At 38.8% G+C, this 18123-nt stretch overlaps 2 protein-coding genes across 2 annotated transcripts; one reads left to right on the forward strand and one right to left on the reverse strand.

The window, feature by feature from the left end:
• Window positions 1–496: 496 nt before the first annotated feature.
• Window positions 497–13699, reverse strand: LOC117815031 (WD repeat-containing protein 82-like). The gene is made up of 15 exons (XM_034686663.1): window positions 13328–13699; window positions 12480–12580; window positions 12310–12376; window positions 11864–11963; window positions 11347–11463; window positions 11098–11253; window positions 10942–11011; window positions 10723–10865; window positions 6697–6870; window positions 4432–4527; window positions 4221–4336; window positions 3747–3810; window positions 3418–3568; window positions 2613–2734; window positions 497–2503 (listed from the first exon to the last, which is right to left on the reverse strand). The coding sequence occupies exons 1-15, from the start codon at window positions 13486–13488 to the stop codon at window positions 2336–2338; spliced, it is 1806 nt and encodes a 601-aa protein (XP_034542554.1). The 5' UTR covers window positions 13489–13699; the 3' UTR covers window positions 497–2335.
• Window positions 13700–14765: 1066 nt separating this feature from the next.
• rpusd4 (RNA pseudouridine synthase D4) lies at window positions 14766–18003 on the forward strand. Its single transcript, XM_034686286.1, has 6 exons — window positions 14766–15258; window positions 16304–16511; window positions 16615–16708; window positions 16819–16969; window positions 17057–17154; window positions 17401–18003. Exons 1-6 carry the CDS (start codon window positions 14802–14804, stop codon window positions 17596–17598), a joined length of 1206 nt encoding a protein of 401 aa, XP_034542177.1. The 5' UTR covers window positions 14766–14801; the 3' UTR covers window positions 17599–18003.
• Window positions 18004–18123: the final 120 nt, after the last annotated feature.

The following is an 18123-nucleotide window of genomic DNA, read 5'->3' on the forward strand; positions in this document are numbered from 1 at the left end:
ATTATTTTAATATCCGGTCATACATTTGACTTCTTTACACGTTGTCATATCACGATTTTGTTTTCTTATAGTACCCAGGAACCACCTATGCAGTTCAAGTGGTTCACTCATCTCCATGGAAATTCACTGGGTCATGTCAGAAGTCAGTATTTCCTCACAAGTCAAACTTCATGATCATCTACCAACCCGCCGATTCCATGTAAAAGATAATAACCGTTCGAAACCCGCAAGTAAGCTTTGAACCGTGTTTCCAAGAAAGCGCGGTCACATCAGCTGTGGTATGAGAGCAGCAGAGCGGCACGGCTGAGGGCTTCTGAGTAGAGACGCTTCCTGGAAAACACACACAACAAAGTGACCTCCACTGCTGAGCCCTGATCCCTACTGCTGCTGCTGCTGCTGCTGCTGCTGCTGCTGCTGCGGCCTGCATGACGAGAGGATCAAGCACATACTATGCCAGAAAAAAAAACGAGAAATGAGGACACGAAGACGAGGGAAATACAGAAAATATTTTATTGTGGAACCTTGTAAAACAACTGCCTTCAGCTGACTGTAAATCAAACCTCGTCAGGTGACTGGAGAAGGCGACTTAACATGTAATGAGCAAGCATGTGGTAAAAATTGAACCGTGGGAAAAGCATAGGCTGGCTGTAGAGAAAATCAAGGAGAATCCACCATAAAGACAAGATGTCAAATCATTTTCACGATTGTGAATAGCTGAAAACACAAAAGTGAAGGAATCAAAAAAAGGGATAATAATAAAAGAATAGCAGAAACAAAATAAGGTGTATCAGACCGGATATGTTGCCTGCAACTTGAAATGTGATTGGCAACGAATAAATAATCAATACAATTGAATAATGATTTTAAATATCAAGCTTTTCATCCTTGTGATAAAACCTCTGGTTTTATTATAAGTCTTAGCTGGTTGTCTGGCAACCCAACAGTGACAAGGACACTTAGGTAATCATGCTGCATTTGAGATTCTCTCCTGTTAAGTATGCTAGAGTTTGAGTTATAAATGCTATACTGATTGTGAAAAAAGAGAAACAGACAGAAATATATCATATTTACAATGCAACACAATACAACCGTATTTAAGGTTTCTCTACAGATCTTTGTATGAAACTTACTGGACCTGAAATGCATACTACTGGTATATCTGGGTCTGTTTGTTTTTTACAATATGCAAGCACCATATTGCCATTAAAAATTCCTACAAGCAATGTCACAGTGACAACAACATTAAGGGCAGCTCTGGTGAATTTTCAAAAATCCTTCAGTTTAGCTCAAGAAAGCTATGCAACTTTTTGCTTTGTAAAATAACCAAATTTTCAAACTAGTTGATTGTTTGGACACATCATTTTGAATGATGTTTTTTCTTTTTTTGGAGGGGGAGAGGTAGTTTTGATTGGAAAGGACAGCTGAAGAAAGACAGGAAATTTGGGGTAAAGCGAGCAGGGGAAGAAATATGGAAAGGTCAATACTGGGAGTCTACTGATGCATTCAGGAGTGCAGCGTCTGTACACCGGGTGCCTCTACCAAATTAGCTTGAACCAGCGTTTGAAAGATATTGGGTTTTGTTATCTTTGGACAGAGGTAGACCAGCTGTTTTCCCTTTTAACAGTGTACGAGATAAACTAAGCTAACTGCCAAGTGGCTGCAGCTTCTTATTTCACATACAGGCATGACAGTGGTGTTAGTGTTCTCCTTTAACTCTTGTCAAGAAAACTGATCACTTATGTTGTCATTTTGTTCTCTTATGCATTGTCATCATCACAACTGTGACTGTATAAATTGTACTGACAGAATATTGGACAATGTACACCTGCAAAATCAGTCCAAAATGAATAAAAAGTTAAATACAAGAAAATGAAAAATAAAAAATTGGTTACTCACAAAATGTCATACTTCAGTTCTAACAAATCTAAAGATAGTACAAGTTTGTCCAAACTTGTTATTGGTGCTACATTGATGTTTATTTGGTGAGTTTTGTATCTAATTTTCATAAACCATGTCTGAGTATCATTCAGTCATCCCATTTAGACTCAGGCCACCCGTTGTCTTCCTTGGGCTTACAAAGTAGTTTCTGAATTGTGTTTTTAAGACAATTTTGAATCATAACAACTATTACATGAAAATGTTCACAGATTTCATCATGAGAAAATAAATATGAATCCTGCTTTATAGTGGATCGTGTCTTCCCTGTTTTCAGTGTGAAATGTCTGTAAGTATGAAGAAAGAATGAGTAGAAGTCAATTAACAAGTCAATTCAAAGATTTGGTTCTGGTTTCCATGTTTGCAGGTATATAATGTCTTGTGTGTAAATTTCTAGTATCTAACTTTCTTCCCCGTTTTCTCCTGCACCCTTGATGAGGCGTTTGTTGCCCCTCTTCCCTCCCGGGCCGCGGGGCTTAGTGAAGGCCTGCTTCAAGGTGTGCTCCATTGGGTGGACCTCCTCGTACAAGAAGTCTTCTGTCAGGCCATCACCACTGTCAATCTCCATCTACACACACATAAATCATTCTGAAGTCATCTCTTTACACTACATAGACTAATATTCATTCCCTTACACAGGCTGTTGTCCCTATTTTTCTATTTCATTTAACCTTTACCTTTTTGGTGACCTCAAGCTGGTAGTCTCTCTCCACCTCATCCAGTAGCCTGTTCTTACAGCTGGAGTACAGCATCCGCTCCTTGATACTGCAGGAGTACCCAGGCATCGAATATATGAATACTGAAAGAGATATGAAGTCATTATTTATAATGATGTTGCTTGACCATATCTGGTTTTGCCATAATTGTTTCTGATAACGCTATCTGTGAACCTGGTTCACAATCACTCATTCACACATTCTCTAAACCATTAGTTCTCAACATTTTTGAGTCGACCGGCAAGAGTTATATTGTCGGTGTTTGTGGCCCCGCCCATGTCTAGCTGCGTTGCAACTTGTGTGGGAATACCATTAGGGCACAAAACCAGAGTCATCACCTGCAGCTGTCATGAAACCAACATGCCGAGAACCCCATTGGGGTTGCAACCCCAAAGTTGAGAATCACTGCTCTAAATTGTAAACTGTACAACGGCTATACAGAATTCAACACCTCTAGCTCGAGTAGAGGTGCTGGCACTTGGCTTATATTATGTTTGAAAAGCACATTTGTTGAGAACTAGGCGTCAGAATCTCTCAGAAGCTTTTAATGTTGGTTATGGACAGCATAGCAACATCTCTGAAAGTTGCCATGAGTAATTGTTGAGCTACTTTTTGCACAGAGAACAAGTTGTATTTGTTGTCAGCATGTAGAAGTTATACACCTGTCCATGAACACATGACATACATATTTTCTCATGTCGACCTACTTTCTGTCTTTAAATTTAGAAAGCAAAATGACTAGAGTAAATACAGACTGAGTACTGACCCAGCGCCTCCTGCCGCTGGCCCTGGTGTGAATGTTTGAAGATGAAGAAGTGATATCTCGGTGAGTCTGAAGGGATCCTGAAGGGAAGCTCGTGGGTCTCTGTAGGTTTGGTGTGAACCAGCTCGATGGTCTCTCTCTCTACGTCCAGCCTCTGCGATATCACAAACAAATATTAAGAGGTCAATTCATGCACAGCCAATGTTTACTGACAAACACAGATACACAGATTGTTTCTGCAATATTTGCTGATGGTTTGGTTTTCTGTACAGGAAAATACGCTGCTTGTTGCATGCTGTGTATTTAGTTGAATGTGGTCTGTCAAAGCTCACCAGCTGTATGTAGTTGATGCGTCTCTGCTTGAGTTGCTGCAGAGCTCGTTTGGCCTCATCTTGCAGAGGAAATGCAAGACCTTGAAGAGTCTGTGCCCGTTTGTCTATGCCAAACTCCATTGTAACCTGCAGGATGAAAAAAACATTTGTTATTAATTTCTGATGTCTCCCAACATATGTTATGAAAGTTAAAGCCATTGAGTCAAGCAGCTTTAAGGGTAGTAACGAACCCTCGCTCTTGCTGTTGGAGTTGCAATTCTTCTGCGTTCATCCTGTAACAAGAAGTGAAAGTTTGCATCAGCCCTCTTTTCCTTTTCTAAATACAAAGGCAAGTTAATGTGTGAGGAAAAGAAAATCAACCTACCCATACAACTTTATCCTGCAGGAATGGAGTAGCAGCATAAATGATAAGCACACATAATAAATAACTCATAAAGCATGTGTTTCATGTAATCTTCATACAGTTTGTATGGTTTAAACTTCACCTCCGTGACTCTGATTTGTTGTAACTCCTGCTCGGCTGCTGTGAGTGGAGCCGGGGAGGAGCAGGAGGACATGTGTCGCAGGTATCCCTGGAAACACACATCTTCCTGCAGACAGACAGACAGACACAAACAGGAAAGTGCTTTAACACCATGCACCTCAAGATTCACTCACGTCATCATGCCTAAGGGTTTTCACTAACTTCGACTGTGCCAAACATTTCATCCTTAATGTGACCTCCTCCAAACTCTTTCTTGAGCGTGGCTCGGGTGGCTGCATACACCATCTTCTGCCTCACCTAATGGGTGGGAGGAAAGAAAGAAAAGTAAGTTGGTTATGGATGTACTTACTGGGATAACTTAAACATTACAAAGTCTTGTAACTTTTGCACATATTTTTTTCTATCTTTGTTGTGTTTGCTTAGACTCAAGTTACTCATTAACATATGATTTTGTGACACCTGAACTAGTCTGGGTCATGGTAAGATCTGCATTTTCCAAATTATTTAGTGTCTCACAGACACTTAGAAGTGTGTGACAATCTTGTGTCCAGAGGTTAAACTTGAAAAAGTGAATATTTCTTTTCGCAATAGTTGGTCTTCAAAAATCCAACCAATGTTGAAGTGATTAAAACTGCAGTTCCTCGAGCGTCCACTTGAGGCTGGCCCCAGAAGCAACATAAGCCACCTACAAAGACATTCAAAAAAGCCATCTTTCAGCAAAAATTAACATGCTTACAGCCTGGTTCAAAACACAATCTTGGTGTGAATTGGTCATTTTTTCAAACCAAACACACTGTGTAGTGGTGATTTTTTGAATAACTCATCAGCTTTGAAGACATTACGGACACTATTATCTCATAATTAGGGACATGGCTGACTTGACTGACAGGCAGTCATACTGCAGCTGCTACTGAGGAGGCATCAACTCTGACTATTACCCTTATGTTGGGTTGACCAAAAGTTATGTTGAGTAAGCATTTCCAATTTGGTGACCGTCATCCATAGGCTTCAAGACTCTACTTCAGACACCAATAGGTTACTCTGTTCCTGAGAGCTGTTTTTAAGCCAATCGACAGCAGCAGCCATATTGGAAATGCAGAACTCAACCAGACAGTGTGACGTAAATAGGCAGGGTTTGAGTCTCCTAGCCAACAGCTATGTGTTCCCGACCGGGAGTCAAGTTAGTCATGTCCTTATTTGGGCAAAAACTCGTAATCTTAATATCTTCTAAACCGTCGCGTTAGAAAAAAATTCACCCGCTGTACAGTGTGCCGATAGAGAGATTAGCTACGTAGGGCCAAGAACCAGGCTGTAAACATGTTTATTAATGCTGCAAAGATCGTCTTTTTCCCATTCATGTCTATGTGGTTTCCGGTGTTTCTGCAGCCAGCCTCAAGCGGATTCTCGATGAATTGTAGTTTATAACACTTCAACATGGGCTTCATAGTTTGAGACCGGAGGTTGCCGCTTGGGTTTCACTTGAATTATATCACATCAACCACCTCAGTACCTGTTGGCAAGCCAGCCCATACACTGCCACCCACTGGCCAGCTGTTGTAAGTGGAACAGAGTTTTTTTTTAATCTAACAGAAGTTCAGAAATACCGCGCAGCTCAGGAATATCTTGTAAATCCTTAACTCCAAGCCTTGCAATTAAAAAAATACTATAATATCAAGTAAAAACTAAGGACTAACGTTTGGAGAAAATCAGTACCACCTATCCACTATATTGGACATCATGCATTGCTGCTACGTCTTAATTATGATGAAAATTAAAATGGAGACTTTGTAGTTGTTAAAATACTTAATGTTTTGTGTTGTTTGGTGAATAAAATGATGTATAGCATTAAGCTGTAACTTGTAGGTTTTAATTTAAAAAACAAAATCATTATTTGCAAGTTATTACATCAGTTTCATTCAGTGTGTCTCTGTGAGTATAGCCCATGTCCTGAATCAAAACCATGCTCTACCATAATATTGGTCACCCATTTAATGTCTGCTGTTCTGGCAGCCTCCAGGCAAAACTATTTAGCTTGTTTGATTATTTCAAAGTTATATTTTTGGCCTTTAATGGATTGGACAGCTGAAGAGAGACTGGAAACGTGGGGAGTCGGAGAGGACATGCAGTAAATAGTTGAGGCCTGAATTGAACCTGCAACCTCTGCAATGTCTGTTTATTTTCAGTTTAATTTTTTTTGGCTGAATATGACCACAATTTTAAACCTTACTCTTTCAAAGCTAGCTACTAGCCTGTTTTTACCCCAGGTGTCATTTAGTGAAGTCAGGTCATGTGTGTTCTACTTCTTGTAGTTTCAAACTAACAAATGACACTGTTTGTCTGTTTGATTGATTGATTGATTGATTGATTGATTGATTGATTATTTGTCTGCAGACATTAGAGAGCTGTACGTAAGAGGTATGTCAGCTCTGTGATATCAGTAATGTCAAAGAGCTGCTGAGAACATACTGGTGATTGGTCAGGTGACCAGGCGATAAAAATCCACTCGTATCCCTGCGCATTCTGGGAATCCAGGCGGTAGAGGATGTAGCATGGTTCCTGAGGTGTGAGCAGAGGAAGCAGGAAGTAATCGTAATCCTTGTCCCAGTTCTGTGCAGGCTCTCTGTATGAGTCTAGCACCAACTCCTCTGCAGAAAATAAAAAAGTGCATGAGTGAATTTGTCTCTGTGTTTAGAGCAAATCAACTTGCTTCAGTTCTCTCACAAAACAAGCAACCTCTCATGTTTACCATTTCGGATGACAATCTTCATGATTCTGATGGCCCCTCCTCTCGCTCGAGCCAGGAACTCCTTCAGGTCACCTGTAGCTAAAGTAACCAGATATAACACAGACAGGTCAAAACTGAGGATGGGGGGTGAGAGCGAGTGAGACCGAGTTGGGTAAGTAAGAACCTGAGACTCCTCTTCAGGGAGAAAATTTGATCCAGTGCCAGATCGTCACGCCATGACATGAAGTTACTCAGACTGATAATATGTGTACGAAAATATGAAGTAAGACCTGAAAACAACCTCATCTATCCTCATCTTTCAAAATATGTGATCATCATTTGCCACTGAAAACTATCTATATATTGCACCCCCTCCTCCTCTCTCACCATGGTTACCAAACACAGCATCTCATAAATGATGTAAGATCAGGTGAGAAAGGGGAGAGAGGTACGCTTCTGCCAACCAGTCCTCCCCTATGCTCCGATTACATAATGCCATAACACACATATATACATCCTGGTAAAACTAGCCATAAATGAGTAAAGCAATAAATTACACACATATTGGTACCACAACATAGATCTTTACCAGGGAATTCATGATATGCAGGCATGTTGATAGATCTGTGACCCTTAAAGGCTGTTTTTTAAATACCCACAACAGGTGTATTAATTCAGTAACATCAAAGAGACCAACTTGTCTTAAAAGCACTGTTTTTTTCAGGAAATAAGATGATTATCAAAGAGTTTTAAAGATGTTTATCACATGACATCTCTAAAGAGGAACAAAAGACCTAAACCAGAAGAACTCACCCAATACACCGATAACAACCTGCATTGAGAAAGTTCAGAATTTGCATTCAATAAATTAACCTACCATTAATTCCAGTTTGGTGTGACATCTTCACCCGCCTCTCACAGAATAAGAACCAGGTCCAGGTGTCTATGTCCTCACGCGTCTTGCTCAGCAGGTAGTCTGTCTCTACACTGATGGCAGACAGATGGACCCACGCGCACCACTGACATAAACGCCTGAAGGGTGACTCGGGAGATTCCTACCACTTGAAACACAATCTGCGGAACTGTGGCTGATGAGTAATAACGTGCCTGTCAGTGGATATGCCACCCTGACCACTGATCTAAAACTCTCTGCGTATCGATGACGGCTACTTTAAAAAAAAGTCTCAGTGGGGGAGACTCTCCTGAGTCACATACTGTCCTGACCTGTCCAGTGCTCTGCTGTGTGTGAGTACTGGTTCACCAGTTGTGACATCAGTGGTTAGTGCAGTGTTTTCAGATGCTGTCACATGTATTGACATTTTATCGCTCATTCCCACGTAGTGGCCGATCAGCTCAGGCATGATCTCAAATTCCAGCCACGGAAATGTGACACCAAGCCAGAATCTGACCACTTCATTTCAGCATGTAATAGATCAGGACTGGGAGTGTTAATGTATTTATGATCAATATCTTTTGTGTGTTTTGGGTAAAGTTACCTTTATATCAAACGGAAAGGTGAGAAAAGATTGATCTCTGCATGTTCTTTGAATATCTGAATGTGAGGTTCCTTACAATAAAAGTAATAAACAACCTTTAATCCAATCAACCTGTGAACATTAGAATAGTTGACTCCCAAACAGAGAGCACTGATGGGTTCATTTATGAACAAACCATACATGAGACAGCTAGAACAGGAAGGAGTGTGTGAGGGTGAATAGAATGTGTACCAAATGCTTAAACAGTATGTCTTACTTCTCATCCACTCCTCTTACACATCTCTGATACACACATGAACACAGACAGCTAGGTGAGAGAAAGATAAGTGTGTACCTGTGAGGTTACCTGTGATGGGATCATCAATTATTCACTATGTGGTGAGTACACAACCCAAGCATCTATACATTATTCAACACAAAACCCCATCCCCCTTCTTCTCAGGAAAGCTGGGTTATGTGAACCAAAAAAAACCCACCCATTCATCAAAATGGATTTACACTGCCCAAGCTTCTTTCACTCTTACATGTGTGTTCATAGTTTACTGACTGAGTGAGCATCTGTGTGTTAAATGTGATCATGTAAGGGCGGGAACAGTGTTATAAGACGAACAAATACACTGAGCACTTACTGTTATGCACAACTAAAAAATTAAATACTTCTTTAATGCAGTTTTTCTTCCTGCATGTGTTGAAGGTTATAGTTTTCTATGTAAATGAAGAAAAAGCAACTATTTTTGGAGAAACTGAAAAATGTGTTGTTACATAAAGTGTTACCTATCATTAAAAAATGGATCTGAGTGATTTGATATAATTCATATGCAAGTACTTGATCAAAAAAAAAAACAGGATAGTGCTGTGGCATTGGAAATCAAAACAGAAGATCCGTTTTAGTGAATGGAGAGATGAACTGGCCAGGATAGCTTCTTTTAAACAGCTTATCTAAAGAATCAATAATAACACTAAAGTATTCAGATCAATATGGGGTCAATTTTTGGAAATGATTGGAGAAGGTGACTATGGTATCCGATGTGCAATGTCTGATGAACGTCATGTATGATTATGAAATGTAATATTGTGACATGAAATACTTTATGTGTTAACCTCTAAACATCACCAAGGAAATTAACAATACTATTTTATCATAATCTTTATTATTATTTTTTTGTATTTATTATTATTATTATTATTAATATATGTATTCTTTATTTTATTTTTTTTGTTGTTGGTTTTGTGTAACTTATATATAATTTGTCAACTTGTGGTGAACAAAGAAATACGGAAAAAAATGCAATAAAAAAGTAGAGTGTCAAAAAAACCAAAAAAACAGAAGGATTCTCATTCCCAGGCAGTAGCCCAGTCCGTGGAGGGTCAGAGGTTCTAGTCTTGAGAGCTGCTGAAGTTTCCTTGAGCAAAACACCAAACACCCAACTGCCTGGGGGGCCATCCATGTGCACATCTCATGCTCATAGAATCCTATTTCTGCATGTGTAAATTTCTGGCCTATGTGTGTGTTGCATGTTTGATACCAGATTGTATAAAAATACATTTTCTCTTGGGGTTTATGGGATATGGGGTATGTGAAGGGGATAATGTATGTCTCTTCTTCTCAAAAGTTACCTTACGTTAACTTGACAAACCTTGTCAGTTTTGAGGATTTCAAAAAAAAATTTGGTGTGTGTGTGTTAAACCAAAGAAAAATTAATATTGATAACTAAAATCTTCGGGTTTTGGACTTTGGTAACATAAACATATCTTGTTCAAGACTTTTTCACACCTTTCTGTGGCATATAGTCAGTCATCTAATGAAGTCATAAGTTGGAGCTTTGTACTTTATATCAATAAAAGGCAGAAAAAAACGTATTGTTTTTAAGTAAAACTGTTTTATTATAAAATATCTAAATAATTCAAACCTTATTGAAAAAATATATAAATAAAATGAACCCAACTACGTCTGAAAAATACTTAAAGCAGGAGGTATGTCGGATTCTGTCACAGCTTGCGAAATCTTTAAAATTCTGCAGGTAAAAGTTTAATTAAAAAATTACTTTAAAAAATGTAACTCCTCAGATAAACTGGACCTCAGTCCAATACAGACATGTAGCTGCATCTCTGCCTTATTTTTATGTTTTCAGGGAAGGACTCACTTCGGCAACATCCCATCAAGGGTCATCAAGACACGGGAGCCAGAATTTCTGTCAAAAGAAGTAAAGAAGAAATTATAAATGAGACAGTACTGTTCATGAAAATTTGATGTGAGGATTTTGATCTCACCATGTGAGTGCAGGCACTGGCAAATGTCAAGTATCTGGGGTTAAATTGCAGAGTGTTAATGGGTCCTGGATGTTTCCCGTCAAGCACCGCCACCTTCATCCCGCTCTCAGTGCTCCAGACGTGGACTCTCCCATCCTCTGAGCCTGCAAAACAAGACACATTTATCAGCAATCTTACCAGAAGAGATATGGAATATAAAGCCAAGGTGTTGATGCTCACCAATCATGACAAACTGTGAGTCTGGAGTGAAGCAGGCCTCCAGGGAGATGCCTTTACTGTTGTTGTAGCCCTAAGATAAACCAAGACCAGAAACATGTAAGGTAACTGAGATAACACACAGATATGTTCAGTAGCTTTGTGACAATGTTAACTTACAGAAAAAGTGTGCAGCACAGATCCATTGAAGGCGTTCAGGATGCGAATCATCCCTCCGTTTGTAGAGATTAGAATCTGTTTCCCATCATTGCTGAACTTTAGTCCTGTCCAATCACAGACACGATTAAACCTTGATTCAAAGGATGCAAAGGGACCCTATCCAGAGAAAAGTTGAAGTTATTCAAAGCATAGCAAGGCAGAGATAACAAAAATACAAAAACCACACATGCCCCTGGATTTCTGTTTTACCTTGTCAAAAGCCCGGAGGTCGTACAGTTTAATGGCCTGTGATTCCACCCCGGCAGCAAATATCAGACCATCAGGGTCAAAAGAACACACAGGTTTCCCCAGTGGATTAGTTAGACCCTGAAACAAAAACTCACAAATAAATCCACAGAAAATGATAAGTCCATATTGGGAAATACTAACATATTTCAGCCTTCTTTGTTAATTACGGCAGTTCCACTCATAACTGTTTCATATTAACATCCATCCTTCCATTAACTTTTTGTTTACAGTCATTTTATATTATGGGGTTATAGTTATTGTCTGGCCCAATTTCACATCACAGAGAGCAGATCTAAGCAGGTGTGGGGACACCCAGTGGCCATAGAACAAAAAAGATAGTCTTTTTATGGTGGTTTCTGATCAATGTACAGGAATCTGGGATATCTCAAGCAAGTATACCAGCTGTAATAACACAATTGAGATACTGCCAATAGTAAAAAGTAGAATTGCCATTTTCTAAACAGTTAATATTACTTACTTGACAGTTTGGGGAGCGCAGGTCCCAGATTCTGATAGTTCTATCTAATGAGCCAGATATAAATGTATCATCCACCGGTGACATGGACAGAGCAATAACCCTGAAAAACAATCACAGAAGAATTATGATCATTTTTGATAAATTACAGAGCATAGGGAGCATTGTTAAATATGAACATTTTTTTTTAACAAGCATATAAGTCAAGGGCAAGGTAGTTAGCTTTACACTTACTTCAAAAATGGAGACACAATAACAGATAAATTCAATAATTGTGTAGGAACAATAAAGTAGGTATGCATCTTTTGGAAGCTCTAAATTTAGCAAACACCAGAACAGTGTTGCATTTTACATGTTCCCCGACATGTTCCCCTGCACACTGGAAAATGTACATTATTTAGCGTTATGTCATTGCACTACTTAAAGTCCAGATGGGTGTGTATACTCACCTTGCAGTGTGACCTGGAAAATACCTGATGAACTTGTTGTCAGTCAGTGACAAGTATCTGATGGTATCTAGACGACACGAACACATATTATATTTTCATATGTATTTAAAAGCTATTTGATTATTAATGAGCTTGGTGCGCAGATCTGACTGTAGATAATGACTTATTACCATCCAGTTTGTTGGAGCTGTAGACCACTGTCTGTGTATCTCCATGTGTGTAACGGATCAGGTCCACTCCGTACTTCTTGCTGTACAGAGTCCTCTTAGGTCTGAGACATGACAGAATATGTTAAGTTGTATACTGCTGTTCCTGCATGGAAATTAAACACTATTTTTTTTTTTATTTAAGGCAAAATGTACGGTGGCCCTGAGAGCTCACAGCACTGCAACTTAAGAAAACACATGCAAAAACACAAAAGACAAGCAAATTAAGAAAACATCTTCATCAATTTGACAACACATGCGCAGCACTTAGAAAAACGCGCTGCAAAGACCACAACACAACAAAAATGTTTCCAGAGGACACTAAAAAGTGATGCACACATACGGACATGCTTGTAGTTTAACAGCAGATCACTGCAATAGGCTGAATCATGTGATCACATTGCTAAAATAAATAAAAAACACTTACTTTTTTATCTCATTTACCAACCCCACTGACTGTAAGAGAACCTTAATAGCGCTGTGACTCAAAATCTGCGTCAACAACAAGCGTGTCCGGACGTGTGCATCACTTTTAAGTGTCCTCTGGAAACACTTCTGTTGTGTTGTGGTCTTTGCAGCGCGTTTTTCTAATGTGTTGTGTTGTGGTCTTTGCAGCGCGTTTTCTTCAGGCTGCGCATGTGTTGTCAAATTGATGAAGATGTTTTCTTAATTTGCTTGTGTTTTGTCTTTTTACATGTGTTTTCCTAATTTGCAGTGATGTGAGCTCTCAGGGCCACCATACAAATGCATTACAAATGCATGTTAATATTGATAAACATGTGAGATTCAATGTAATAACACTGGCAACTTACTTCCCTTCCCGGATGTCATATAACACAATGCAGTCGTCGTCGCTGCTTGATACTGCGTTCTCACCATTTGGGCTGAAATCAACACAGTTGACTTTTTCAGAATTTTCTCCATATGACCTGGCCACCCTGAAACTTCGCAGCACGCTGTCGGTTATCTTCATGTCTGCAGGTCTGCAGCGATATATTTCCTCATAAAAATACACTTGTTAAAACCATAAAATCTACCTCTCCATCATATCAGCCCTATATGTCTGCTCTGATAGAACCCATGAGTAACTTAGATTTTTCTAGTAGGTCAATGCATGAGAAAGATCTGAGAAAGCTGTGTACGTGAAAATTCCGTTACATTATCAGAGATAAAACTGTACACACACAAACCTGAAACCAGAAAGAGAATTGGAAAATCTATAGTGCACTCGGTTTGAATCTAGTTATACACCAGGTGGGCGGTGTCCACCAAACACCATTACACATATAGGGTGTTTAACGGACCGGCAAGGAACGGGGAGAGAAACGAAGATACCATTTTTGGAAGTCGGAAATGACAACATACAACCACAGGAAGTTATTGCTGCACTCCAAAGTTTTTTTTTGAAACTTTATTTTAGATGAACATAACCCATAGACTGTATAAAATGACATAACCACAAACATCAGAAGGAGCATCATACATAAACAATCATCAGGACATAGAAACAATACAGCTTGAATTGTGAATTTAAGGTAAATGAGAAAATTACACATACATAGAAAATAAATAATAAATTAAGTTGAGTAAGGAAAGGGAATCATTTTACAGTTCAGTGGGGATTCTTTTAAGGAATCATTTATTTTAAGTGCTTTTGGTCCTTTCATTATTTCCAATGACTTTAGGTATAATTGGAATTAATTTATTAAAAACAACAAATTTGGGGGGAGATTTCATAGTTCTGTTTTTATGAATGGAGATTTTTGAGAGGCACAGGATTATCTTACAGCATATTTCATCACTTTTATTTTTTAATATCAAACCGAAATTTATGACATTTATTGAAAGGAATTTGGAATGGATTTAATTTTTATTTTTAATCATTCATGCGTATCAGTCCAGAAGCTGCACATTAAAGTCCTTCATTTCTAATGTAACAACTGCTATTAGGTCAGACTCGTGCATATTTTCCTTGCCCTAATTTCTATATTTTATCTAGTTTTTTAATTGTATGTGTCAAAATGGCTCTATTTGACCAAACAATGAGGTTATTATTACATGGTAATAAGAAAAGAGATTCCTTTGCTCGTCCCACAACGGGGAAATTCAAGTGTTACAGTAACAGAGTAGACAGTGCAAAAGAAATATATAAAGCAAACAATAGCCTATACATTAACAATTATAAAAAAGTTATTGGCAATTAAAATCAAAATCAAAATCGACAGGTCTACGTTTCTAATTCGGTTCTTTTACTCTGAAAGGTGTGACCCGGAAGTTATTAGACGCATGTGTCCAGTAGAGTTTGTTTATACGTGCGTGGTAATGTCAATGAGCTTGCAACAATTTACCATGAACAACTGTACAAGAATAGCTAAAAGAGAATGGAAGTTTATCCTGAACGTGGTCTCTGGACAGCGGGACGCCTGCCATCGGTGTCTGATGACAGCTCCGGTACTCCACCGGAGTCAGGCCACCGCCGCTAAACCCGGATCCGAAGATGGAGAGAAACCCCGACTGCGAGCGATCGACCTGGCACGTAAGGTCCAACAGGAGAAGGAGAAGGCACCCAAGGAAGACGTCCCGATGTCTGCTCAACAGAAAAGACTAACGGATCTGAGACGGTTCAGTATGCAGCTACAAAACGTTCATCCCAACGTGCTGGCCAAACACCTCCACAGAGGCGTGCTGTACCAGGATAAAGATGTAGTTATCATCAACAAACCCTACGGTGTCCCCGTCAGAGGTAAATCAACAGTAATTAACAAAGTTACTAACCAACTAGTTACTGTTTACATTATTGTTTTGAAATCAAGTTTTAAATACCTTAAAGTTTGTCATTCCATTACAAATCTGAGGGCATTGAAGGTCTAGCAAGGTCATTTTATAAGATGATTTCCTCCGATCTTTACTATAGGATGATTTATAACTAAGTTAATTTGTAGATTATTCATTCTGATTTGTTTTTGTTCCAGTTGCATAGATTTCAGATTTGTTTGAATTAATAATACAATAAAAACAATGTATCTGTGTAGGATTTATCATTTGAATACCCTCCAGATTTAATGAAATATAAGGAATTTGATTTGATGTCTTTATTTCGAACATGTAAAAGTAAAAAACAAAAAACAAAACATACAATTAGAAAATAAGAAATAGTTATACAAACATACAAGAACAAAAAGAAATAGTTATACAAAAGAAACAAAGTTTCAGTTTCATTAGCAAGCACAGAAACATTTTACTTTACATGTGCTGAAAGGAGTAGGAAGAAGTTAAAACTTATCTAATCCTACCCCTTCATTCACTTTTATCAGGCATTATACTAGTGCACTCCCACAAGTCAAATCTACATATTTACACCAACAATCAAAAGTAAACCCCTTCTCATTATCAACACTTGTCTTCTTCCTTGTACCGAAAATCATTTCTTTATACTTCTTCTTGAACTGGATTATGTTCTAACATTGCTGTAGCCCCATATTGAGACTGTTCCACAGTTTTACTCCACAGATTGAAATACAAAAACTTCTCCTTGTGGTCCGAACACCCATCATCTTTAATCTAAACTTCCCTCTTAAGTTATAATATTATTATGGATATATGGAATATATGGAACAAACTGGTACCTCAAGTAAAATGTCAACAGCTTCACGAGTCCAGAATTAAAAAAATAGTGGTGGATAAATAAGGTAGTAAATATTGCCCGTAACATGGTCTGAGACACAAAACTGTCTTTAATTGTATATGTTCTTGGATATGAAATAAATAACTTTATTTTTCTCTCTCAGAGGACCCTAGAGTCACATCCATCTCCTCTGTGCTACCTGTTCTCTCCAAAATGATGGATGGGATGAAGGTTCAATCTGATTCTCAGCTCATCCCATGTCTTGGACTGGAGAAGGAGACATCAGGAGCTCTCCTGCTGGCCAGGAGGGAGGAAATCGTGGAGCACATACTAGACCTCCAGAAAAACAATCAAGTGCAGAGAAAGTACTGGTGAGACACAAGGGGGTAGAGAAAGAAAGCTGTAAATGTGTGTATTTGTTGTGTCACCACATGTTGCCATAAACATGAAGACGTTTGACATATTCTTCCTCAGGGTCATCACAGTCGGCGTCCCTGTGCCATCTGAAGGATTGATTGACATCCCTGTCATAGAGAGGGAGGTCACAGGATCTCAGCCACACTACAAGGTGCCTCTTCTATGGATTTGATGCATTATGGAATTAGTAGTTGACAAATGAATGGAGAGAAGCTTGCACACTAGTTACCTAATTTTTATAACCTTCTTTTTTAATTTCAGATGGCTCTAAGTCCTCTTTTCAAAATGAATGATGCAGGTGATGGTGTCACCAAAATCCGTGCCCACAAGCAAGCCCACCCTGCACTAACCAAGTACAGAGTCATAGACAGCAGCAATGGTTGTAGCCTTGTGGAACTCCAGCCTTTTACAAGTAAGAGAGCTTTGCTTAATACAAGAATCCAAAAAAGTGATTTGGTCAAATGTACTTTTAATTGCATTTCTTCTTGCTCACTTTTAGATGTAAAGCATCAGATGAGGGTTCACATGGCGTATGCTCTGACATGCCCCATGCTTGGTGACCACAAATATTCCCATTGGAACAAACTGGCTCCTCAGGTAAAATGTCAACAGCTTCAAGAGTCCAGAATTTGAAAATAGTGGTGGATAAATAAGGTAGTAGTGTTTACATTGTAACGGGCAATCATACTTTACTTATTTATAGCCTATGTCCATCCCTGCCTTTCATTTTCAACCTTTCCTTTGATATTCAATGTCCCAAACAATTGATAGGCATCGATTTACCTTTTGTTATTTAGTATCCATTTCTTCTATAAATCTAATATCGTTTATTTTGGTGCATAGAAATTACCTGAACGTGTGCTGAGAAAGCTTGGACTGGAGCAGAGCAAGATCCGGCACCTTCCTCTTCATGGGCTTGCACGACAGCTGACCCTGCCAGGAACCAGCCAAGCCGAGATCAGCGTGTCCTCTCCCCTGCCCAAATACTTCACTCAAACGCTAAATAGACTGCAGTTAACACTTCCGGACAGAACAGACTGAATAACTACCTCTTGGCCTTTTTTTTTTGGATAAGACTGGCATTTAAATGCAGGTATCAGTGCAGGACTCTTTCATACCAGTGAAATGCAGGGAGAGTATTTGAGGTTATTTAAAACGATCAAACAACTTATAGAACAGAAAATGCTAAACAAGTATTTAAAGTAATTAAAAATATTTGAACTTTTTTGGTCTATGGCTGCGTTTTCACCACAAGAACCTTAGGAAGAACTTGGTGTGTTTACACTGCAGGACAACAATCTGTCTTATGTCCTCTACTTGGTACAGCTTAACTCACACAATTCATAAGGAACTATTGTAGTGCTTGGTACATTTTTGCTTTGACGATTTTGCATTCAGTAGAAAAATCTGAATTCACACACAGTAAAGAACATTGTGTAAAATTTCTACCTGTGTATGTTATGTGTTGAAGACAAACGTGGGTTAAATACATTTTACGCAGTCGTACTGGAGTTCAGCTTAGAACTCTGCCAGCAGTATTACCTACTGCACTATCTGTACTTTCTA

This window comes from Notolabrus celidotus, chromosome 1 (genome assembly GCF_009762535.1).
Source record: "Notolabrus celidotus isolate fNotCel1 chromosome 1, fNotCel1.pri, whole genome shotgun sequence".
In the NCBI taxonomy this organism is placed as follows: Eukaryota; Metazoa; Chordata; class Actinopteri; order Labriformes; family Labridae; genus Notolabrus; species Notolabrus celidotus.